Here is a 24,563-nt window from a genome sequence, read left to right on the forward strand (position 1 = left end):
CCTTTACAGTAAGACTACATGACAGTAGCCCCTATCTCAGGAGTCTTTTAGATTTTCAGATTTCTCATAAAAAATGGTATTGTTGTGAATACATGACAATGCAGAGGAATAAAGAGTAAGTGGCAGTATCTAACGGAATCAGGAGAGTAGGGACAATCATTTCTCATGAAAGAAAAGGTAAAAATATAAATGTTATTCTTCAAGATATAAATCAATATATAAAGGGTACATATGTGTGTATTATGATTTTGTTTCCCCCTTTTGATCTCCTGACTTGGGATGATGTCGTTCAACCCCAAACAAAAAAAGCATGTCTTTAGATGTTGTGAAGACATGTCTTTGCTTTGCTTGTTATTTACTATGACAACATGGTGATTCTTGTCCTGAAGGACATTTTTTAAGTAGGTCAGGACCAGGCTCATAGGTAATTGTAATTCACACTGGTAGAAACATGATGAATGTACTTTGTTGTTTTTGACAGTTTTCTCAAGTGTGCTGCTGCAGAAGCATTCCTCTGAATCTGTTTTCTTTAGGCTAGTCTTTTCTTTGACAGGAGGATGAAAAGTGAAATTACTGCTGGACTCATTAGATTGAAGAGAAACTTGTTGCCAGGGGCTCCCTATTGTGCAGCTACTCTCTTTGACGTAGTTCTTTCTCTGTTTATTTAGAATGGAGTTAGTCATGTTTAGGTGTGATGCACAGTTGTGTTCTGCAACACAAATCCTTGAAACAACATATTAACGACATGAATAAAGGGTGTATAGGCTGGTTGTTCCATGTTCTAACTGTGGTTTCTTCCTAAAACAGAAAACGCCTTCACGTACATACACAGGGTGTTTGTATTGCTGATGTAGGTCACACTAGGAAAAACTGGTTCATGTGGTAGGTGTGTCCAGTTACTGTGCACTTCAGTGGTTTAAAAAGACTGAATAGAGCATAAGCTGCAAGCTGTGTGAAAGTTGCTCTGGATTTAAGTCTTATTATTACTTGATGGCTTCACACCTTTTGCTCATTTCCTCAATGACGCCAGCCATAATCGGCAGGAAATAATGGCATGGGAAGACAACACGGAGGACTGGATGTAGAAGAAAGTGTCGGGAATGTGCAGGTGTTGTGTACCGAACTGATGGAAACAAGCGAGGACTTTCAGAAGCGTTGGTGCATGCGGAGGATGTATTTCTCTGTCAAACATCTCTGAATGTGAAGAGTTATTGTGGAGCTTTTGAACATTCTCATGCTGGTAATGAGTACACAATTATGTAAGAAATTAGTTTGTGTCTCATTAACACTGCCAGAGGCAAGACATGTCTGTTTAGACTATGATGTGTAGACTCCAAGACAAATACAGGATATTTATTCAGGAATGCCTCGTGGGCATTTAGTAGGCGGGGATGTTGTAGCTGTCAGAGAGGCCTCTCTTCCCCTCTCCCTCCCTCTTCAGTTATGACTTTGCCCCTCTCTTCTCTACCTCTCGCCTTTTTGCTGAAAAGAGGAGGGGCTGTTTAAGTAATCCAATACCTGCCCAATTCATGAATGTTACTGTAACTTGCTGAACTGCCCTGACAAGTGCAGGGGTTAAAACACATTAGCAGACCGAAGCTGACAGCTCTGGCTGCATCTCTGCACGGCAGAAATCTGCTGCCCCGACCAATAGAAAGAGCGAAGTTTGTTAGGAAGGAAGAGGAAGAGAAAAATTAAACACTTAAAAGAAAGAGGGGGAAAACCTACCACAGCCTCAAATGACTCCTTTGGAAGAATGATAGAAGTAGCTGTGGGCTCCCTGCCATCTAACATGTCTTTAGAGGAGAATGCTGTGAGAGACATGGCTGAGAGTGAGACGGATTGCTCTGAGGGACGGGATGAGGTTGTCCTGGGGCGCATTGCCAGCTTACCTCTGGATCCATTCCCACCCAGGGACTTCAGAGGGAAGTTTAAAAAGATGCGCCATAAGAAGAGGCCCACCATTCTTGAAAGTAGGTACTGCTTTAACTCTGAGAGCCTGTGGTAATCACCTCAAGAATTGTGTTTTTAATCTGGGAGAAATGTGATTTTGGAAAAATGTGATTCAGAGGCAATATTGGCTTTCCAGCTACTACTACCATGGCTTTGTGAAATGCCTCACCTCCCCAGTGCATTTGTCATAGTTACCTAGGAATCTAATGACTTGTTAATAATGGCGTCAGAGACAGTGGGAGAGTATATCATACATTTTGTGGTAATATGTAGTTGAGCTAAGCTCACTGTCCAAAATGTCTGAGCTCTTCATGTCTTTAGAAAAATGAGCAATGAGGAAACAGTAATAACTTGAAATAAATCGGGACGTTAAACACCAGAATAAAAGAGAAGAAGATGAAGAAACTCGGGGGGCCCCAGGGGCAGAGAGTAAGTAAGAGGGAGTCAAGTGTTTGAGCTTGATAACCACAAAGATGGCTGAACTGGACAGACATAGCTCACATTCCTAACCTTCATCAGAGCCTGATAATGCTTTTAATAAGTGCTTAATGTGTCAGAGCCTTCACCCACCTAAAGCCTAATTAAGAAAAAAATGTTTACAGTCATTTTTGTCACCAGCAAAGTGTTTCTGATTTATTTGTCTTTTGCACATGTTGCTTTGGGACTGCTGGTGAAGCTGCCAATAAACAGACCTGCAAACCTGGTAATTATCAGAGTATTACTGAAGTTGTTTCCTTCTTAAGAAGCTACACTGATCCTATCCAGGCCGCAGCAGACTGTCTAAATGTTTGGCAGCAGTTATGCTGACAAGTTTAAAGACATCCAGATAAGATGTTTTGCCATAAACACAGTATTTAAGTTTCTTTAGAGTTTCTGTAGTGATATCCACTCCTGGCTGTTATGATATTTTACATCTTTACATCTTTTCTGGCATATTCATTACATATTCTTCTGATCTGCGTTGACAGTTTAGATATCTGTAAAAGAGTGCAGTCTGCTTCATGGCTTTCTGGTAAAGTCACCTGAAATCTCTCTGAGAGACAGGTCTATTAGACAAGTTATTACTCAAATAATAGAAAGTTTGACCCATCAGGACAGGAGATATTAGTGCTATGATATGCTGTGTCACTGGAAATTTTATAGAGTTGACCCAGAAAAATGATCCTAGGCCTGAGATAGTCACAGTTACATAGTGTTGTTGTGATTGTAGACTCATAACACTGTTTCATTCTCATATTTTAATATAAAAATAACCAACAGTGTGGTTGGTGTCTGAGACGTCTCCATCGGTCCGCCTCTGCTTTGACTTTTTCCTGTTTAGCTGCCTTGTTGAAAAAAAGTCTACAATTGTTCAACTAGGGAATTACATAACCGTTTGCCCTTCAGAGGGCCTCTTACTGGACAAGTCAGTCTGGCCAGATTATAACTGATGGATAAATCAGGAGAGTAAACTGTGTTCAGTGTGTAAAGGCTGATCTCTGTTTTCAGTGATCAAGTGCTTTATGGTGACTGTGCTGTGCTTTGCTGTGACTTTGCTGTGTTTTCATATAATTAGACTAGATTAATTATATTCCTTATCGCTCTGCATTAATTTAATGTCTTTAGGGTGAGGAGATGTTTGTTGATAAGGCAAAGATACAAAGATTTACTTTTTAACTAAAATATTCAGGCAAAAATGAAAGAAACTGAAATGTTCATGAAGAACCTGTGTATCTTTTTACTCTCTTTATTTTATGAAGGCATGAGCATGTTAAAAGATACCACAGATGAACTAAACACAAAAAATTTGTGAATAGTATGTGAGATTTTACCCACAGTAAGCGAAAGCTTTAATATATTAATTTAGTATCAGAAGCCACCTCAAAGCAAAGCCACACAGAGCGCTTTCAGTGTCCACACGTCCCTTGTATACACTATATACTATTGGTGCACAAAAAAATATAGATAAAGATAGTTTTTTAAAAGTGTTTTTTTGCGATTTGGCGCCCCCACTTTCAAGAGTGTGGGAGGTAGAGTGGGTTGTCCACTAATCAGAAGGTTGGTGGTTTGATCACCGGCTCCTCCTCGTTAGCCCCCCACCCCCACCCCCAGGCCTAAAAAACCTCTTCCTTCTTGTGATCCAAAGCTCCTGTGCTACAAGTATAAAGTTAAACACCAACACTCCTTGTAGTTAGTGGTTAACTTACCTTAGCAATAAGTAAAGCTTTCTGTCCATCAGCAAACTGAGAGTTGAGGAGGAGCAGCTGGTAGACATCAGAGGGAAAACATTTTCTCCATAAAATGTAATCCTGTTTCACCCAAATCAGTGACATAGTTGGTGGTGTGTGACTTAGTGCCCTAAAGCATTGCACACTGCTCCCAGCCCAAAATTATTCTGAAGCTGTTTTTGAGGTAGAAAAGCTACATGTAATGTTGCTTTGATGCAGATTCCACAGATGGAACATCTTTATTCGCAACAAAACTGCTCTGTAAAGTGTGCACACTATAACCAGTCATATTCTTCACATATTATAAAAGGAAGCTCTCTCACTCCATTCCCTGGAGTTTTAATCTGTTATGGTGTGACAACATGAACAAGTGTCACAAGAGCTCTTTTGTGCAAGGTGGCTTATTTAGTGGCTAAAAAAGAAAAACAAAGTTACGGCTGTGGGAAGAAGGGTGTGATCATATGCAAACATACTATCTGCTGTGTCACAGCGACCAAAACAAAAATATCCTGTACAACTATACACACACTAGATCAACACAGGAGCAGCCAGGCAGCACTGTCTTGGGTATAGTCAGGACACCTGAGCCCCTGAAATGTGTGTTTATCAAACACTGCTCCCAGCGATGGCTTCTCCATCAGAGTGTATTACATAATGAAGGTCAAGTGGCTGTCGCTTGATGGACAGACAGAGTTCTGATAGGATTATACTAAGAGCGCTGAGAGGCAGTAGAGGAAAGGGGATTGGAGGACATTTTATAGTCCATATGGTTGACACCATGCACCTGCTTTATACATTGAAAAATGTTTTGAATATGAGAATTAATTGTTACATGTCCTGAAAAGCTGCAGGGAAGTTTATTTTTCATTTAGATCAATTCAGTGTAGTAAGATTTCATAAAAAGAGAGAAAATAAAGTGTTTTATGTCACATTTTCAGAAGTGCTGGACAGTATGAACAAAATAAAATATTTTGAAGGTTCCAACAGTTTTTTTTTTTTTTTGCCTGTCTGGGCCTTTATATGAGTTGGGGTTATTTTACTGTCAGGAGTATATATAATATAAAAACATTTTAATGCTATTATGTTAGTATATACTGAAGGCATTGATCACTATTGGGTTTTCTTGGCCCCCCAAATGATAAAATATATTAATGAATCAGAATGCATGAAACATTTGTTTATGTTGTGCAAACTGCAATGTATTAAACACAGAACTTAAAATATGTCAACAATTTTCACATTGCTTCCCTTTCAAAACTTATATTTCAAAATAGTTGTATAAAACCTATTATCTGAAATTAAATTTGAAATAATAAGTATTTAAAATTCAAAGAGACATTACTCAAATGTTCTATTGCACAAGTAAGAAACAAATGAGTGACAGCAGTGGTATATGAACTAATACCAGTTCATCCAGTATATCGCCCAGCACTAATTTTCAGCCTGCCTGCAATACATATTGACTCATTTATTCATTTATTTTATATTACGCAAACAACAGTAATGAGATATAGGCTGCTGGATGGTTAAATAGATGATACATGGTAATAATAGTGCTGAAACTAATTAATTAATTCATTGATTTATCATAGTGTTAAAACAGTAAGTTAAAAATGACATTAATTTAAAGACACAACAGAAATTAATTTCACATTTTATGAATTTTATTAATACTCTTGAGATTGAACTGTTTTTCTGACAAAATAAGCAAGTTAAATAAGTCACTTTGGGCTCTGGGAACTTGTAATTGACCTTTTTCTCTATTTTTTGATCAGATATTTAGAACTTATTAATCAAGTTAAGGATATTATAAAATAATGATAGAAATAATTAGAAAATATGTTGGTATGTAAAGATGATAATAATCAAAGCAAAAATGTGTGCAAAAGGGTTAAAAGCCAACAGTCAGCCCCTGCTTGCTGATCACTTTAGTGTCTTCTTCTTTCCTCTGCTCTCCCAGATGTTCCCTGTAATGTGTCATACTTCCCGCGTTCTCCATGTCCTCTGTCAGTGGTGGCGGCCCGTCAGATGCTCCCAGTCACGCTAAGAGACGCACAAGCCTAGTGCTGTCATCATTATCAGGCCCTGCACGCAGACAAACAGTAGTTATTATTAACTGCGCTCTGCTAAGAGGATTGCTTCCTGCACTCTCAGCCTCCGCGCAGTTATTTAAAGGGAGCTTGCATTGCCGCCCACTGCCTGCCACAGCTTTAGAGAGAGAGAGAGAGAGGAGAGAGAGAGAGAGAGAGAGAGAGAGAGAGAGAGAGAGAGAGATGTTAAGAGAGTGTGAAGGGAGGGAGAGAGAGAGAGAGAGAGAGAGAGGGCTGATAGCCAAGGACAGGACACAAGAGGAGGGGTAAAGCGGTGCTAGTGTGTTTTCTCAGGGTCTCGTCAGCACAGCATTGTGTGCGTCACAGAGAGGTGACAGCAGGCGCTACCTGCTGGTCCCAGCTCAGCTGCTGCTGCCGCTACTGGAGGGAAACACAACTAGAGGGGGGACACTCAACAGGAAGCTGCAGTCATGGCCAGCCAGCAGGACTCAGGCTTCTTTGAAATCAGCATCAAATCCTTGCTGAAATCGTGGAGCGGCAGTGAGTAGCAGTTTGTCTCTCTGTTGTTGTTGTTGTGGTTTTTATACTCAGCTGACTGAGGCTGCAGCTCTACTGGGAGCCTGACTTTATAGCCTCTCTGTCCTGTTGTGGTCTGTGACGAGGATGTGATGTTGCTTGTTGCAGATTGAGCTAAGCCTGATTTTATTGTTCAGCACATCAGTTGCAAACTTGGAAGCATCATACTTTTAGCAGCAGAGCACCACACTAACTAACTAACCACACACTGAGTCCATCTGGCAAGAGTTACACAGGCACAGAGCACCGTGTTACAGTTAGCAATACTCCGATTAACCTGTGTACTGTAAGTTCTGCTGATGATGATTCAGCATCTCTGCTTCACTTTAGATTCTAGCCTTTTATTACTTCAGTCTGTGAGTCTCTGACAGAGTCTCAATAGCTACTATTAAGTGCAAGGACACAGTAATAGGATTAGTGGAGGTTCAGCTCGGTTGGATATTCTGTCCAGAGCTCACAACCCTACTGCCGTCCATCAGGCCCATGAGGATGGGATAGGATGCCTTTCTGCGTCTGAGTATGGCATAATTCTGTTATATGTAAGACATGATGGGTGAACTATAAAGATGGACTCCCTTTGGACGTTAAACAAACAGAGGATTAAAAATAAGCAGGAGCCAAACCAGAAAACGGCACCTTAGCCAGTGAAACACTTGCAGTATAGACTCTCAAGCAGCGTAGTAGCTTGTGTATATCCATTGAATCTGAATGTAAAGAGATACCATAGAACATGCTGTCCCTGTCTACACACTCAACATTGAGCCATCTCCTGATGATGTTGCATAATCCTCAGAGTGGGTCACTTTGCTGATAAAGGCACAGGCAGTCATTGTGCTGTATCAGAAGCGACCCACAGCTATGCATTTAACGTTTTCATTAAATATGTGATCTCCTAATCTCAGCTCTCTGCTCACATTTACACGAGCTGTTACGTAATGAATCACACGGCAGCAGAGACAGTGTTGTTCTAACACTAGGATTCCTGACATATTGGCTGTGGATATTGATTGACCAAATGTATTTATCTTTTGATTTTTGAATATATAACAATTGATCGTGTTTGAACCAGGAACCAACAGTATGTGTTTATCTGCTGTCTGTCAGATACTGTTTGCACTGTTACCACAAGGTAAACAAAGTCAAGGCCCTTTAGACACTGGTCTCTCATAAGTCAATGTGTCCAGCTCCAATAAAACAGTGACAACCAGCAGCACAGAACTGGCATTGTGCAGCAGCGGCGTCAGGTCTGGTGTTCAAATTGCCCGAAGGCCGGTCCACCATCAGCCAATCAGAGCAGGAGATGAGCTGCAGTGAGCCGAGCCAGCACAGCGGTGCTCTTCTGATGAGCAGTCATGTTGTTGTTCAGTTTAGTTGCCATTTAATTTCTGTTATCAAATGCAATTATGCTCACTTTATCACATTTGACGAAGTTTTGAAATAACGCTTTAACTTGTGTGTGCAGTGCAGTACTAAATATAGTGTTTCAACAGTGGGTAAAATTGTGCAAGTTATACGCAGTCGAGTCCTTCTGTTTAGCTGGAAAAGACAGATGCAGGCGTTTTAACAGGGACTTATATAAATGGCCTGAAACGCTCACTCACAGCAGGCAACAGTATCCACCATGATGTCAGCTTGATACAACACGGCTGATGGTCAATAGTTTGAGACCGACATTTTAATCTGCTTTTCACAGAGGTCTGTAATCACTCTCTCACTCTCTCCACTCTCCCCAATTTTTTTCAGACACTCAAAACTGTGAACTTGTAATAGTATTAGGATGTTCCATTGGCTCCAGCTGTTGCGTCCTCTTTTGATAAATATTTCAGCAAAAATATTTCAGCTTCAACTCCAGACAGCATTCCAGGAGATTTGCAGCAATTATTGTGGAAATGTTACAGTTTCTCTTTTTTTGTTTTGTAGATATGAAGTCATAGATTAAACATAAGCTCTAGTGACTTATTTGGTTTCATCTGAGTATGGAAATAGAGTCAGTGTGGCACATCTGGCCTATAACAGAGACCGGTTATTTCCTTTATGATCTAAACCAGCAGTCAAAATTTCCCTCCTTATTGCATCACATGACGCAAACATTTTTTTTAACGCCCACCTTTAGTGGAGCATCTAAGAACAGTGTCCCTTTATTCCCAGCCTGGAAGTATAATATATAAATACTATACTGTGGTGGAGGAGAGGAAAAAATAGTAACATTTTGAAATTTCAAAGCCTATATTGCCCACTGCTCTGGCAAAGAAATGCAGAGTCAATGTTTCTCACAGCAGCTGGACTAAGTGCTCCCAAAGGTCTGTGTTGACATCGGAATTCTGGTCCTGTTAAGGAGGTCAGTGGTATCTAAATATCCACCCACTCTGTTCACAAATGACTGTTAAAGTGGTTGTTTACTCAGTGGTCTCTGAGGATTCATAGGGAACAGCATTCTTTCTACACATGTCTGTGTTTATATGTGTGCAAGACAGACACTTGTTGGCCTGTTTGCATTGTCCCTGGAGCACCACCATGCTCAGGGTGTTTCCAGCATGGCGATGATGTAATGCACACTGTGCTGGAGCTCCTTGTTTGCAGGGTCACATGTCGCCTCCGAGTCTTCGTACAGCGCCCAGAGCAACAGAAAGGGTTTGATATGCACACTGTTTGCTTTCTTCACCTCCCATCTCCAGTTTAAACCATTGACATGGGAGAAGTTAAATAACATGATAAGTTAATTTAATTTTGTTGTCATTGAATGTTTGCATAATCAAATGTTTTTGCATCCAGACAAAGACAAATCACTTGGAGGTTACCTACAACTAAGATGTTTTACTGGTTTTCCCTTAATGTGCTTTAGTCTTTAATTCTTTAAAAAACTTTAAAACAGTGTGCCGAAGCAGAGCCTGATCAAGAATGGTGTTTACACTCTGGTGGTCTGTGCCTCGTGCTTTAGGATCACAGAGGTGGAGGAAAAGGGGCGGGCTGCCCTGTCAGTATAGTGTTTACCCCGGGATAAATATAGTCACACAACTATGCCACCATAGCATGTTGGGCCTCATCACTGTGCTGTGCCTCAGCTAAAAATTCCTGTCTGACCTTCACTCTTGGACGGCACCGGTTGGTCACAAGGCTAGAGGAAGCCATAGCAGAAGCAGCTCAGAGAGAGAGTGAGAGAGAGAGAGAGATTGCGTGGTCTCCCGTACCAAACACTACTCCCACTTTTAAAACACACCCGCCGTTGACTCTGCGCGCCATGGAAACTATGCCCAGCAGGATAGAGCCAGCTGACACACAAGACATGGACATTGATGGATTTTACTAGCAAGCATTTGTCTTGAACCCTGGATAGCATATCCTCCTTCCCCACTATGGACGGGACGGCTGTGTGCTGGAGCAAGGCCAGCGTCATCAGCTTCATTAAGGGCCTGGGTAGGTGCTGAGTTGCCTCGAGTGAGGGAAGCATGTTCTGAAAGTCACACGAGATCGTCACACATGCTGGGCATTCCTTGACAGAAATGCAAAGTTCTTCATGTCCTGAAAAGATCTGCAGAAGAAGACCTGTGTACTAGTACCACAGCGTTTCTCCAGTGTCTTTTGTGCAAGCTGGCTACTCTTACGGTACAGCCTCTGAAAAATGCAGATTGCTCAGGTCATTTTTCCGCTCTGCACAACAGTCAATGTGTAAAATCTCAATTCATGTGTGTGTATTTGTTTCCTTCCTACCTGTAAGAGGTAAAAGTTTTGAGTAAAGCAGTTTAGGTAATTCATTAAAGCTGTTCTTATCCTCTCCACCTTTGATCTGCAGGGGAAATTGATGTTTTTGCTTTTGGCTGACTGCTGAAGTCATTAAATTAAATTACCAGTTATCTGATTTCTCTGTTTTAATACATGCTGTAGCTTTTTTTCTTGCCACAACTTGACTACGTGAACATAAATTACTCATCGGCTCATCGGGTCTGTTTATGTTGTGCTTAAACATGATATACAGGCCTAAAGTATACTTCAGATTTCTTGGCAATTGTGATTAATTATCATATTTTATATTATTATATATTATTTTGGCCATTCAGCATTTCACATTGTGATGTCAGAGAAATTTCCCAATATGAACGTTTCACCTTGCACAGATATGCAGCAAGGCTGAGGTGTTTTGTCTTAGTAAGCTATAACCAAACTGTTGAACAGGGATTTCAAACCGTTTGCCAATTTTAATCCATAATTTAACAGCAAAGAAAACGAAAACTCATGCTGACCATAAAGCCCAGTGTTTGATATGTGATGTTGACGGATGTAATGTGTTCCTGACACAGTGCAGGCTGTACAGTACTGCTGCTGATGTGATTTCTGTCCAGTCACATTTATTTATTACATGCACACACACACACACACACACACACACACACACACACACACACACACACACACACAGACACAGACACACACTTTGCTGTACACTGCAGTAGCTGAAGATAATGTGGTTTTCATTCTGAGGCAGTAAGTCTTTTCTGTCCTTCCAAAAACCTCTCAAACACAGATTTATGGCAGTTCGTGAGATAGACGTGAAGTTAGGAGTTGTAGAGTTTCAGGCTAAATAAAAATTTCAGTTAATGAGATGTTTGTATGCAGTTCTTTACTATATTTAGCACTTTTGTATGTGGAAGCAACAGAGTGTAACACTGAGGTAAATTTTAACTTGTGTGTGTGTTTGCAGGATTTTATGGCCACAGCCAAGTCATCCGTTATTAAACGTGGGCCACATCATAACACTGGCTGAAGGATGGTCACATGCACAAGATTTTTGCTTCCCTCAAAGGGCAATGACATCCTTGGTACGAAATGAAAACACCAGCTGCTGGCCACGGTGTTTTAATTTCCATATGTGCTCTGTTCACTGTAGCAGTAGGAAAGAAAGTGCAGACTCGGGGCAAGCCGGTGCCCTTTGGACAGTCTCCCTCAGGAATGTTCAACATGTTGGGAACTTTATGTCCATGTTTGGAAACTTCTCAGTAATACTCTATTCACTGGTCTCTCTTTGTAAACAGATCTGTGGCTGATCCCGGCCAACTCATTTGTGCTTTAATTGGCAATGTTTGACTGAACAAAACTGTTTCCCATCTCGTGCTTTTTGTGTTGTTTCTGCAGCCTCGCCCGTGGGGAACGGATATAGTAAACCCCCCATCCCTCCAGTCTGCTGTCCTCAGGGAGAGAAGGGTCCCCCGGCCATGATGCCCATCAGCATCGACCCGGAGAGCAAGCCGGGCGAGTATGTCCTCAAGAGCCTGTTCGCCAACTTCACCACCGTGTCTGAGCGCAAGATCCGCATCATCATGGCTGAGCCGCTGGTGAGTGGGCAGAGTGTGATAGGCTGGAGTGTTAGTGCTCTTTATGTCCTGTAGTGATTGGTTGTTGTTGCTCTGTTTCTCTTTTTGAAATGTGCGGGGATTTCTATGTGTGTTTTGGGTCAGAATTTGAGACAAAATCCAAAAATAGGCAGCTGTTATTATAAGGGGGGAAGTGAGGTCATAACATTAGTCCTCTGAAACAAGCCTCCTAACCGTTTTGGCTTGTAAACCTCAATACAAAACCATTTCTTACGTACATGCAACCACTCATCAAAGGTTGAATGATATGAGTTGCATGCAGTTTAATCAAAGCTTGAACAAAGTTTTTACAGATTGTTCTATTTGAATAATTTTAGGAGCTGATAAAACTGCATTAAATTATTTTTCTATTAACAGGAAGAAAAAAGCACAGATTAAAGAAAAATCCTCCAAATATGATATATAATATCATATAATATATATATATATATATATATAGTTTTTTTTCTGTTAATCATCTTGTGACCCCTTGTGGGTGTCCCGACCCCCAGGTTGTGAACCACCATAACAAGGTCAGACAGGAAGCCTGGTAGACAGCCACATAGCTGGTTTTGACGGTGATGAATTACGAACAGTGGTGGAAGAAGTATTTAGATTATTTACTTTAACTTACTACACTTGAACCTGTTACACAGTTTACACAGAGTTGTAATAAAAACAGTACAGTATTGTTTACTGTATGTGTAGAAGTAGAAAGTGGCCTTTTCTACAAGCTCTACTTGCTGTACAGTACTTAAAATATTTTTGTGACAATGCGCAGCCTGACTGCCGCTAATGAAGCGCTTAACAGTTTAAACTTGACTGTGATATATTACTTTGGAGGCCCTGGGCATGCAACTCTCTCAAGTCTCACACACACAAACACAGAGATGTTAACTACCTTGTCATGTTTAATTGCTGTCAGCTGAAGGCCTGGTAGTTTTGTGTGAAGCAGCAACTCCTTCAGGACAAAAAGGAAGCAGCCTGGGGACAAAATGTGGACTTCAGTGTTTACAGGCTTCGGCTGAGTTTAGCACATGAAATGTACTGCCTGGGAGAAGTTATTGTCATGTCCTCTTTATGGACTCTTTTATAGATAAAAACTGGTGGTTATAACCATTTTAAGAGATTAACCTCAGACAGTGAGTCTAGGCTACCTAAAAATAATAAGAAAATAAAAACATAATAAAAGTATTCTTTATTAGATGGTTTTAACTACTCACTATGTTTCAGCTCTACTTAAGCTGATTTGTCTAAAAGTAAAAAAATAAGTAAAAAATTAGCTTTGAATTAGAGCATTTTCTCTAAATGCAAGGGCTGTAAGGCTGTAATAAAATTAATTCTGTGACTATTTTTATAATAAATATAATATAATAATAAATCATTATTTTTCCTAGCACAAATGCCAGATATTTCTTTGTTCCAAATATTATATATTCCAAATGAAAGGCGAGGATTTGCAACTTTACTCAGTTTGATAGTATCACTGTTAACTGAATATCTTTGAGTTTTGGACTATTCGGATAAAACAAGACATCTGAAGGTGTCACTTGTGTGAGAAAATGTGACGGACATTTTTTATTATTATCTGACATTTTATAGACCAATTGATCAATTAATAGTTGATAGTTGATAATGAAAGATAATTGCTATTTACTCACAATTGAACAGACACAGTTCTGAGTTCTTCAGGTAAATGTCCAATCTCTGATATTGTGATTAGATCAGTACTTCAGGATGGAATAATAAGCCATTTAAAGATTTAGTGGTATTTTGAACAGACTGGGCTCCTTTTCTTTCTTATCTATTGTTTCTTGCCCTTGTATTTATATTGCGACTATAGATACTGACTAATGGGCATTTCTGGAAAATGAGATGAAGGTAAGAGCTGCCAGTAAAACCTTTGAGAGACTTTTTGTCCAGTGGAGGTTGAAGCCAATCGGTGGAGCCAACAGCAGCTGTCATAAATAATTCTGTTGACAGACAGTCAGGCAGACACTGTGTGTTAATGCAGGCACCACTCACCACCTGCTCCCAGAACCACATTAATATCTTACAATTGAAAGTCATCTAAAAATGACCAACTGATCTACATTACGAAGAAGAGCCTCAGACTCCAACTAAAATACATTCATCGCCGTATCTATAGCCTATGGCCTAAGACACTGTAGCATTGTTCACCACAAATAGTTAATGCCCCGGCTGAGGGGAAGCCTAGGTGCAACATGACAGTGAAACTCTCTAGAACCACCAGCAAAGTATTTATTTTTCAAAAAGATAAATCTCTCACCTAAAACAGGAGAAAACAGATCCCGGGCTGGTACAGATACTTGCATTAATACTATTTACAATAACTTTATGTAGGTTGTACTGGTTAAATTTACTGTCAGTCTACGTGTGGCTGCTATGGACAGGCAGTCTCTAGTTTTAGGGACTGTGATTTATAGACTTTAGTCATTGGCCTAGGTCTGCAGGGAAGTGTTAATTACCACAGGGAAAGTGTGCAGCCCCTCGTTTCAGTGTAACTCCCTCTAGAGAACTGCAGGGAGGATGTCTCTTTGTTTTTCCTCTCAGTGGAGAACTGGCTGAGTAATTTGTTTTAGCCCTGCCGTGTAGTTATTGGCATAAAGTAGTCCCTCCTGCTTATCCTCATCATTTAGGTCAATTTGTTTAACTGAATCCATCATGTTCAGCGATCTGAAGTCAGTATTAATTCATCAAATACAGATGACATTTTTGAAAGTCTATACTCAGAGGCCAAATGAAGAACAGATGATCTCTAAGCTTAAATTAGTAAGTGGAAATAAATGCTGTAAATCTGCGAGATGACTGAATACAAAGTGTGCTGCTGTATCAGCCTGCAAAAAAGGGCTGTAAAATCCTTTAAAGCCCAGACGGTGCAAGAAGCATCGACTCTTCTGTCATTCTAGCACAGATGGGCTCCTCAGGTGCAAGTATTTGTACAGAAACTAAAAGGTTCACCAGAGCATGGGGCTTAGCTGGCGTTCCAGCTGCAAAAGAGAGAGAGCGAAAATTGCCATCAGCCCACGCAATGCCAATGTCAGACCCATCAGACGGTTAGCTATTTTGGATTAATCATCAAGTAAGTGATGTGCTGTGATTTGCTGTCTGGCTAACGAGACAGCAGAGCGATGTGTCTGGCAGAGCAGAGTAGCAAAAAGGTAAAGGACAGCAGATGCTTTGATTTGTGCGAGGATAGATTAGCTGGTGACTCTGGATATAAGCATGCTCCTGTTACTGTTTTGTGTGTTTTAGATACATCAGTTTGACAATATATCAAGCCTGTGATGGCATGTCCCCTGCTAAAGCGACATTTAATATCTTTAAAAACTAAAATGAAACCTTTTCAAAAACCTTAAATTTGTGCACAAATGAAACCAAATAGCACTTTGTAAAAATGGGTGGAGCTGAGATCGAGCTGAATAAAACCTGGTTAATGAAAACAGCAGCCTGCGACGGCACCCACCTGTCACTGACAGCGTCCATGCCCTTAATTATGCATAACTTTAAGGCTTACTATAATTTAAACGGGTGAGTTATATAAAAATTCACCCCCTGTAAAGCTGTCCTGAACGGGGAAATTAGCTACAGAGACTGAAACTGTTTTTTGTACCGGTCTGTAAGCATGTTTATGCTGTTTGGGCATTTCAATATGGGGGCTTATGGAGATATGGGGGGCTTTTGGCCATATTTCTGTAGCCAGCCTCAAGTTGCTGTTCGGGAAACTGCAGTTTTTGTTACTTCCTTGTTGGCTTCATCTGTCAACCACAGAGTTTTCAAATACTCTGTGTCTATTTAAGACTGTACCGCAGTAAAGTGGAAACTCTTCAAAAATAGATGCTTTGGTAATTTATTTCTTAATTTATTAATAATACAGCGTTCATTTTTGTGAGTTACTGTAAATTAGTGATAATTTTAAGCATGTTTTGTCTCTTAAATAGACAAGAAAATGGACTGCTTCATTAAACGAGTTAGAAGGAACCTATGTTCCAAAAAATGAATCAAATATTTAAATGTTTAAGAAAGTGAATGTTTATTTCAGGTGTTCCAACATAATTCTATTAAACTCAAGAAGTCATCATTTTGATCCTCCATTTACTAACAAATAACTATGAAATAATATACAAATCCAGAGACCATCTATAGGACCTTACAGCAGGGGAACACTGTGTTCAACCCAAATCCCCCATGAAGGCCTATATCTCAGATGATAGAAGACTGTAATAATGGGAGCTGTCAAGAATGTCCCATCTCTAATATCTGACCCTCCCTTCTCCTGCCTGGCATCAGACTGATTGATGGCTCTCTCATTAACTGGGCTGTAATGAGTCCCTGTTTCAAAAATACTCCACGCAGTCTTCCGACAGGGCGGGTAGAGTTATGAGCTTCAGGGCAAACTTCAGACAACTTTGCCAGTTTGAATTTGTACAAATAAAACCTACAAAAGTTGTAAAATGACTCCCTTTTTTCTGTGTTTGCAGGAAAAGCCATTAACAAAGTCACTGCAGAGAGGAGAAGATCCTCAGTTTGACCAAGTAAGTGCTGAGAAATGCTGTTAGCGAAAAAGTGATGCATTAAGATGATAATTTAATAAACCTACGGTATTAATTTCACCGTTAGATAAAAAATGAGTTGACATTTTGTGGTTGTATTTTTAATCCCTCCATGTTTTACATTCTAACCGGCAAGCGATTATATAAGACCAACATTGCCTCTCCCTGTGAGCAAGTCAGTTTTACGTCCTAAATCCTGCTCTAGTATGATGCACTGTAACATGAAAGAGCTAGTGGGTGAAAGCCCTGCTCACATCCCAAAAAGGTCTTTCAGATCCAGTCAAGGGCAGGAGTGTTTACCTTGAGAGCTGGCACCGGCTCTGTGCTAGGTGTGTCCAGCAGGTCTGTGGCTCTGCAGAGAGGGCCCTTTCACAGCCACAGGGGTGTGTTTGTGCTGCTGCGTGAGGCCATTCAGCAGCCACACAGAGCCCGGATTCTTCTCCAGCCTCGTGCTGAATGAAGGGCTCGCTGTGTTCCCCCGGCCCGACCAGACTCTCCTCCCTTCCTGTGTGCCCAGCCCATCCCACCCGTTCCTTCCTTTCCCTCTCCCTCCCCCAAGACTGAGGGAGGCTGCCCCACAGGCACCTTGTCGCTCTGCATAGTCCCAGTGAGGACCAGCTGACCCTGCAATCTCACCTCTCTCCCTTAATGTAGTGCTTAAAGGCTGCCTCATTACGTTCCACTCCATTTATTGTTCAAATGTCGAGAATATGATGAAACGTTAATGAATCCTCTTGTGCGGTTTGATTTGTTGTGTAAATTGCTGTACAAATAAACAAAGGAAACACTGATCCCTATCTCTTTGGTATGTTAACTGCCAAACACAAACATGTATTTGCACGATGTATGTCTTGTTCTTTCTTAGTTGATAAGCACCATGAGCTCGTTGGCTGAGTACTGTCTCCCCTCCATCCTGCGCACTCTGTTTGACTGGTACAAAAGACAAAATGGACTAGAGGAGGAGCTGCATGAGTACCGGCCAAGAGCTAACACCAAGTCCAAAAAGTGAGAATCATTTCTGATTTCTAGATGCTGCAATGTTCCACCTGTGTAAAATGTAAAACCTGAGAAACAACAATGGTGCAGCACACTTACTGTATGATTGTAGCAAACCTGTTGATCTTGTTTTTCTCTCTAACAGCGATGAGCAGCAGAGAGATTATCTACTTGAAAGGAGGGATTTGGCCATTGACTTCATCTTCTCTCTTGTACTTATAGAAGTTTTGAAACAGGTGACTTGACTTAACTGTGTCCGTGTCAGTTTATCTTATTATTTCATTGTATAAATCTCACTTACACTCAGAGAGCTGTTATGCTTTCTGCTGCCGAAAAAATAAACTTGTGTTGTTTTTTAACGTTCATTTTCATGTCTCCTGATTCTTAACTAGATGCCGCTCCACCCGGTCCTTGACAGCTTGGTCAATGAAGTCATTAACTTAGCCTTTAAGCACTTTAGATACAAAGAGGGGTAAGCTCATGTCTTTTTCCAGTGCAGTTCCTTCTTTCTTTCATAGTTTAACATTTCTCTAAGGTTTGTTTTTCTTTACTTTATGTTGTGTTTCCTGCAGGTATCACGGTCCTAACACTGGCAACATGCACACTGTAGCAGACCTCTATGCTGAAATCATAGGCGTATTAGCCCAGTCCAAGTAAGTAGCAAAGACAGAACTATGATTATATAATAGAAAATATTGTTTTTCTCTTTTCTTCATTCTCTGCTCTGTTGGGTTTTGGTGTCATGCCACATCGAAATGGTGTATTATGATTCCTAATGCCTTCTTGCAAAACATCTCCCGGTTGAAGAGACTGGAACATACTGTAGGGACGACACACTTTTGGACAAGTTGCCTTCACACCAAACTAGGACTGGAAATTGATGTCTGTTTATTTGAAGTTTTCAGATCATTGCAGCAAGGAACAAACCCTTAAAATAGAGATATGGTTGGTGAGCACACTGCATACCTCCCTTCCAAAGTGCACTCTGCTTAATTTCCTGCAAGAGATAGTTCACCAGGAGGCTTCTTATAGAGATCTTTACTTTTCTCAAGGTCAAGAAAGAAAGAACGAGGTCATGAATGTTACTGGAAACTGAAATTATTCAGATATAATTCACAGTTGTATTTGGAGTACCCCCGGAGATTTAAATCAGTTTAAATGTGGTTTCTGGATCACTGTTTGTGTCTGTAGAAATAATAAATAATTTCTCCTCACATGACCAAGCTGCAGAAACAGCTGTATTCAGTGGCTAGAGTACTCCACTAGCCAAAAGTGAAGAGGTTAAGAGATGCTCATATGAGCTCCCGTGATGAATTATGTTCTAAATTTAGACCAGCTGAAGAATCCCATCTCTGGTTCAATTTGGGCAAGGGATCAGGTGCTAGATGAGGAGTTCATCTTGGGGCACAGACTCGCAGTCTGTATTTTGAGGATAAGACGAGAGGAGGATATTTTTGGGAGACGTGTTCCCTGAATATTGTCACTGTATTCTCTCTGCGTCACGACTCCGAGTGGAGGAACTTTTTTGTGCAAGTGCTGATTTGGGATTTGTCTTACTGAGCTGTGCAGGCATGTCTCTATATAGAATCCCATTTAGTTTTTTTATTTTTCTCTCAGGTTTCCTGCTGTGAAGAAGAAGTTTATGACTGAGCTAAAGGAGCTGCGGCAGAAAGAGCAGAGTCCATATGTAGTCCAGAGCACCATTAGCCTCATCATGGGGGTCAAGTTCTTCCGTATTAAGATGTATCCTGTCGAGGATTTTGAAGCCTCTTTTCAGTTCATGCAGGTACAACAGACTCTGAACCCACTTTCTTTACTCAGTTGTGTTTTAAAATGCGACACAAATATAGACTTATTCCACCATTGAGTAGAAATTGTAAAAATTCTCAGTATTGTCAGGATTTGCTGCCCTTTGACCTTGACTGTCTGTTTATCTCTTGGGTAAATCTTTTCACTCTCTATATGTATAGTAGATTTAAAGCTTTTTAATTGTGTGTTGAACCATTCACTACTCTCCTTTCTACAGGAGTGCGCCCAGTATTTTCTGGAAGTCAAGGACAAGGACATTAAGCACGCTTTGGCTGGTCTCTTTGTTGAAATTTTGGTTCCTGTTGCAGCAGTAAGTTTCTGCCCACACTACGCATTGCACACATTACATATTTAATTAAAATAGTAAAAGAGCACTATTTGTGTGTGATGTTGTCCTAGGCCGTGAAGAACGAGGTGAACGTACCCTGCCTCAGGAACTTTGTGGACAGCTTGTATGACACAACCCTGGACTTGTCCTCCAGGAAGAAGCACTCGCTGGTTTGTTACCCGGCAGAACACATACTGACACTGATTGTTGGCGATGTTGGTTTTTGTACACCTCCGTTTTCACTCTGACACCCTCTGTTCCATGCTCAGATTGTCTGAATGCCTGTGGTCTCTGTGAATCCTCAAGCATTTCAAGGTCACTCTTGTGCAATGTTCTCTCAGCATCATTGTCCACACTTGAAATAATTTATGAGGGAAGACAGCCTGCCTTTTCAAAGCATAAAAAAGGAGCATGAAAGCAGCGCAGTATACAGAAGCGTATGTAATGCCCCTTCCCCCTAAAGTGTTTTCAAAAAAGAATTTCACCACAGCGGTTCACAATGAAATGTAAAAGACAACAACCCTTGTGGAACAGCCGTTTACTCTTACAGAAGGTCTACGTTCCCCTGAGGCAGCATTTATGGCTGAAAGCCACATTTTAGTAAGCAAAAAGCGTAACAAAAGGAGAAATTATGTCTTCAGAAGAAAACTGTCTTAGGTCTTAAATTGCACTTATGTAGATAGGGTTCAGAGGTAATGCATAATTCCTCAAATTGTCCGCTCCTCAACCTCAAATGAGCAAATAAAACCATAATGGTAGGCCCTTTTTTAAGTAAAGCTATTACAACAATGCTGTATATGACAAAAGACATCTAAGCATTAACTGTTCTCTACACAGGCGTTTTACCCGTTGGTGACGTGCCTGCTGTGTGTCAGCCAGAAACAGTTCTTCCTCAACAAATGGCATGTCTTCCTTAACAACTGCCTTTCCAATCTGAAGGTAATGTAACCTGGAAACCAGCAGCCTTGAATTCAGACTACATTGGTTTTTCTTAGGACAGAGTATCTAGATACATAGAAGAAGATACAGTTGTTATACAGAAACAGAAGCACGGTAATCTACAAAAAGTATTTTGATGTTTTATTTTATGGCATGATAACAGTGCACTAAATTCTTCAGGCAGTAATTATTCTTACTATTTCCATCAGCATTAAATGTATTATATAAGCATAGTGTGATTACAGTAATTAACTCTGTAATTTTGTTATTATATCATAATCTCACTGACTTTCTTTTATAATTGTAATTACAGAGTCGAGACCCTAAAATGGCTCGTGTTGCATTGGAGTCCCTGTATCGACTGTTGTGGGTCTACATGATCAGAATTAAGTGTGAGAGCAACACTGCAACACAGGGGTGAGTATCTTGTAACCAGGGGTGTAAAGTTAAACACAGTGGAGGGTAAACAGTAGCTTCTCATTTTTACCTCAGATGTTAATTTCCAGTTGGCATGAATGAGAATTTCTTAGTTGTTGCACTCTTTTTACAGTGTTTTTATAAACCAGGAAATACCTGTGAGAAATTAATGAAGGTCATGGGCTGAATCATAAAGTTAAAGCAAAGTCCTTCCTTGTTGCTAATTTTGTTGCTGTTTGGAGAGAGAGGAATGCTCTGTTTTCTCTATGTACATACACAGGAGTGTAGGACTGGGGTCAGACCTACACCAGATTGTCAGTTCCAGTGGCCCACAGGTTTATCACCAGCATACAGACGTTGTTATGAGCCTGAGCCCACATGAGAAATCCCAAACGGGTCAAGCCAGACTTTTTAAATGTGTTAATTAGGCCTAAAATAAACGTTGTCTAAAAATAACCCCATTTCAAGCATTGGAGTACTGTTCAAAACAATTTAATACAGTTTTCATTGTAATTTTACACAACCTTTTAAATGTTTAAGTGCTTGTCAAAGGTTTCTCATAACCAGTTCTCTTGTCTGTGTCCACAGTCGCCTCAACACCATTATAACGACACTTTTCCCTAAAGGATCCCGCAGTGTGGTACCAAGAGACATGCCTCTCAATATCTTTGTCAAAATCATCCAGTTTATTGCACAGGTAAACACAGTGATTATGCTATACTGCACTATAAAGTCACACAAATGATTTAAAATGATTTCCTTTAACTCCCTGTTAAAACCGATATAAATGATCAGATTGAAACTTACTACTTACTTACTACTTGTATCTCCTGACATTCATGGCATCACATTAAACAATTTTTTCTTCCCATTTCATTACAGGAAAGACTTGATTTTGCTATGAAAGAGATTATCTATGACCTTCTTTGTGTTGGAAAACCTGCAAAAGCCTTCAGTCTTAATCCAGAGGTATGCATTCAATGTTCGCTTATACAGTGTGTTTATAGAAAACCATTGAGAGAATGCTTATAATAACCGACTGTTGCTAGGTAACTTCCAGTAACTGTAGTAACTGCTGGTACAATTGATTTTTTTCTGCTGACGTTGTGTGTCAGTGTTAGTTTCCCAGCAGGACTGATAATGCAATATTGGAAATTGATGAGAAACAACTTTCACTTAACTTGAAGTTTATTTTCTGTGCAGAGAATGAATATTGGTCTGAGAGCATTCCTGGTCATAGCCGATAAACTGCAGCAGAAGGACGGCGAGCCTCCCATGCCTAACACTGGTTGCACTTTACCCTCTGGGCATACAGTCCGAGTGAAGAAGACGTACCTGAGCAAAACGCTGACAGACGATGAGGCCAAAGTTATTGGTGAGAGCAACAGATCAGGGATGTTGGAAATCACTCACAGAGCAGTGACAGCTTCAGCGTCACATTTGAATTAGGTGCACATTTGGAAAGTATATCAACAGTTTTTCCTCTGTCCTCTTTTCCAGGGATGTCACAGTATTATTTTCATGTAAGGAAGGCTATTGACAACATCCTCAGACACCTGGACAAGGAGGTGGGGCGCTGCATGATGATGACTAATGCTCAGATGTTGAACAAGGAGCCCGAGGACATGATCACGTAAGTGCACACAGGCCTTTGTCGTGCTAACTGCCAATACATTTCAAGTTGGCAAAATTTCAGAAGAAGAAGAAGAATGTGTTTCCAGTTAGATAATTAACTCATATTTAACTTTCCTTGTGACAGAGGTATTTGTTTATCACAAGGTTTGATCTATTTACACTTGACAGTTAACAACAACTTAAAATCTGACCTTTTCAGAGGTGAAAGGAAACCCAAGATTGACTTGTTCAGGACATGTGTCGCTGCCATTCCTCGCATCCTCCCTGACGGGATGTCCAAGCCTGAGCTCATAGACCTGCTCTCTCGGTGAGTCATCTCTGTTAGGGGAAAGCCCCTTCATAAGGTAGACAAAGCACTGGCAGCAAACTCATCAACTGTCCGACAAGAAAATTAACTGGAGATCTAATCAAGTGTTATTAATGTTTGTTTAGGGAAACAAATTTGAACCATGCAGGGCCTGAATATCCTGCTACCCCTGTTTGCTGTCTCCAAGCTTGTGTTTTATTGTTTACAGCCCATTATAATGTTATTTTTTTTAAGCTGCAATACGTTTTAAAAAACATTGTAATATATTAAGCTTTAATTTTCATTGCTCATTTTCTGTGTTTGAGGATTATATCAAATACCTGTCTAAACAGAATTTGACAAACATATGCACTTTTTAATGCACTTAAATCCAGAAAAAACATGCTGAAAAGTTAATTTTCTTACAATTAAGGATTATTTCAGATGTAACGCATCTGGAAGCTTGACAACTTATCTTATTGCATACAGCAGGCGGATTTAAATGCCTCAGTGGGTCTCGTTTCTGCCTGTCAGATTTGTATCACAGATGACACATATGATTTTTGCGCTGTTAAAATCCTGCCTGTCTGGCAATCTTCAGGCTATATTCATCTGAAATGAAACATAATCATTGATAGTGGATAAGGGACTTACTTTTTATTCCTATTAAGATACCTGTTTAATTAAAAACTCTTTCTTTGTCTTCTTTGTCAGATTGACAATCCACATGGATGACGAACTGCGACTCATAGCCCAGAATTCCTTGCAAAGTCTGCTGGTGGATTTCTCCGACTGGCGTGATGACGTTCTGTTTGGATTCACTAACTTCCTGTTACGTGAGGTCCAAGACACTCACCAGGGACTGTTAGATACATCCCTCAAACTACTGCTGCAACTGCTCACACAGTGGAAACTCACCCTGGCTGCCCCAGGGAAGAGCTATGACACAGCTAAAGTACACACTGCAGAGGTACACACCTTTGTGTTTATTATGACACATTTTTGTGCCTTTAACAAGTGGGAAAACAGTCTGACTATTTTTTGTTTTGTTTCTGCTCTCTGCCTTTTATAATTGCTACTGCTAACACTTGTTTTAACACTTGTGACAAATGCCAGTTGTAGAAATTGACATCTAACGTACATCTGCGTGATTTTAATCATGCAACTGTGAAACCGGCTCTTGTTTTATTTGGATTTTATTTTTACAGCTGCTGCAGACCAGCTCAAGTCTCAAGCTCCCTGCAGAGCGCGGCCCTCACTCCACTGTGCTGCATGCTGTAGAGGGGCTGGCGCTCGTACTGCTCTGCTCCTGTCAGCTGAGCACCCGCAGACTCGCCATCGCCATCCTCAAAGAGATACGAAGTCTCTTTATGACCATCGGACAGTCTGAGGTAAAATCAGATAAAGTGAAACTCAGGTGACAGAATACAGGATAGTTTGATGACTG

General features: G+C 40.5%; 1 protein-coding gene across 10 annotated transcripts in view; it reads left to right on the forward strand.

Moving 5' to 3' along the window:
* frya (furry homolog a (Drosophila)) overlaps positions 1 to 24,563 on the forward strand; it is a 53,167-nt gene that overhangs the window by 3,677 nt on the left and 24,927 nt on the right. For 2 of the 10 annotated variants that reach the window (XM_051397164.1, XM_051397165.1), the window contains exons 1-19: positions 916 to 1,973; positions 11,915 to 12,114; positions 16,635 to 16,688; positions 17,572 to 17,711; positions 17,848 to 17,938; positions 18,095 to 18,174; positions 18,275 to 18,355; positions 19,320 to 19,488; positions 19,729 to 19,821; positions 19,911 to 20,009; positions 20,677 to 20,778; positions 21,092 to 21,195; positions 21,784 to 21,892; positions 22,078 to 22,164; positions 22,399 to 22,570; positions 22,696 to 22,828; positions 23,030 to 23,137; positions 23,831 to 24,086; positions 24,325 to 24,507. In XM_051397164.1, coding sequence (XP_051253124.1) covers positions 1,757 to 1,973; positions 11,915 to 12,114; positions 16,635 to 16,688; positions 17,572 to 17,711; positions 17,848 to 17,938; positions 18,095 to 18,174; positions 18,275 to 18,355; positions 19,320 to 19,488; positions 19,729 to 19,821; positions 19,911 to 20,009; positions 20,677 to 20,778; positions 21,092 to 21,195; positions 21,784 to 21,892; positions 22,078 to 22,164; positions 22,399 to 22,570; positions 22,696 to 22,828; positions 23,030 to 23,137; positions 23,831 to 24,086; positions 24,325 to 24,507 — 2,478 coding nt within the window. In that variant the 5' untranslated portion in view covers positions 916 to 1,756. Of the gene's footprint in view, positions 1 to 915; positions 1,974 to 6,479; positions 6,752 to 9,943; positions 10,202 to 11,914; positions 12,115 to 16,634; positions 16,689 to 17,571; positions 17,712 to 17,847; positions 17,939 to 18,094; positions 18,175 to 18,274; positions 18,356 to 19,319; positions 19,489 to 19,728; positions 19,822 to 19,910; positions 20,010 to 20,676; positions 20,779 to 21,091; positions 21,196 to 21,783; positions 21,893 to 22,077; positions 22,165 to 22,398; positions 22,571 to 22,695; positions 22,829 to 23,029; positions 23,138 to 23,830; positions 24,087 to 24,324; positions 24,508 to 24,563 lie in introns of those variants that run through there. The other 8 variants (XM_051397166.1, XM_051397173.1, XM_051397168.1 and 5 more) reach the window with 5 other exon arrangements.

The sequence above is a fragment of the Dicentrarchus labrax genome, unplaced genomic scaffold (assembly GCF_905237075.1).
Source record: "Dicentrarchus labrax unplaced genomic scaffold, dlabrax2021, whole genome shotgun sequence".
NCBI classification, from domain to species: domain Eukaryota; kingdom Metazoa; phylum Chordata; class Actinopteri; family Moronidae; genus Dicentrarchus; species Dicentrarchus labrax.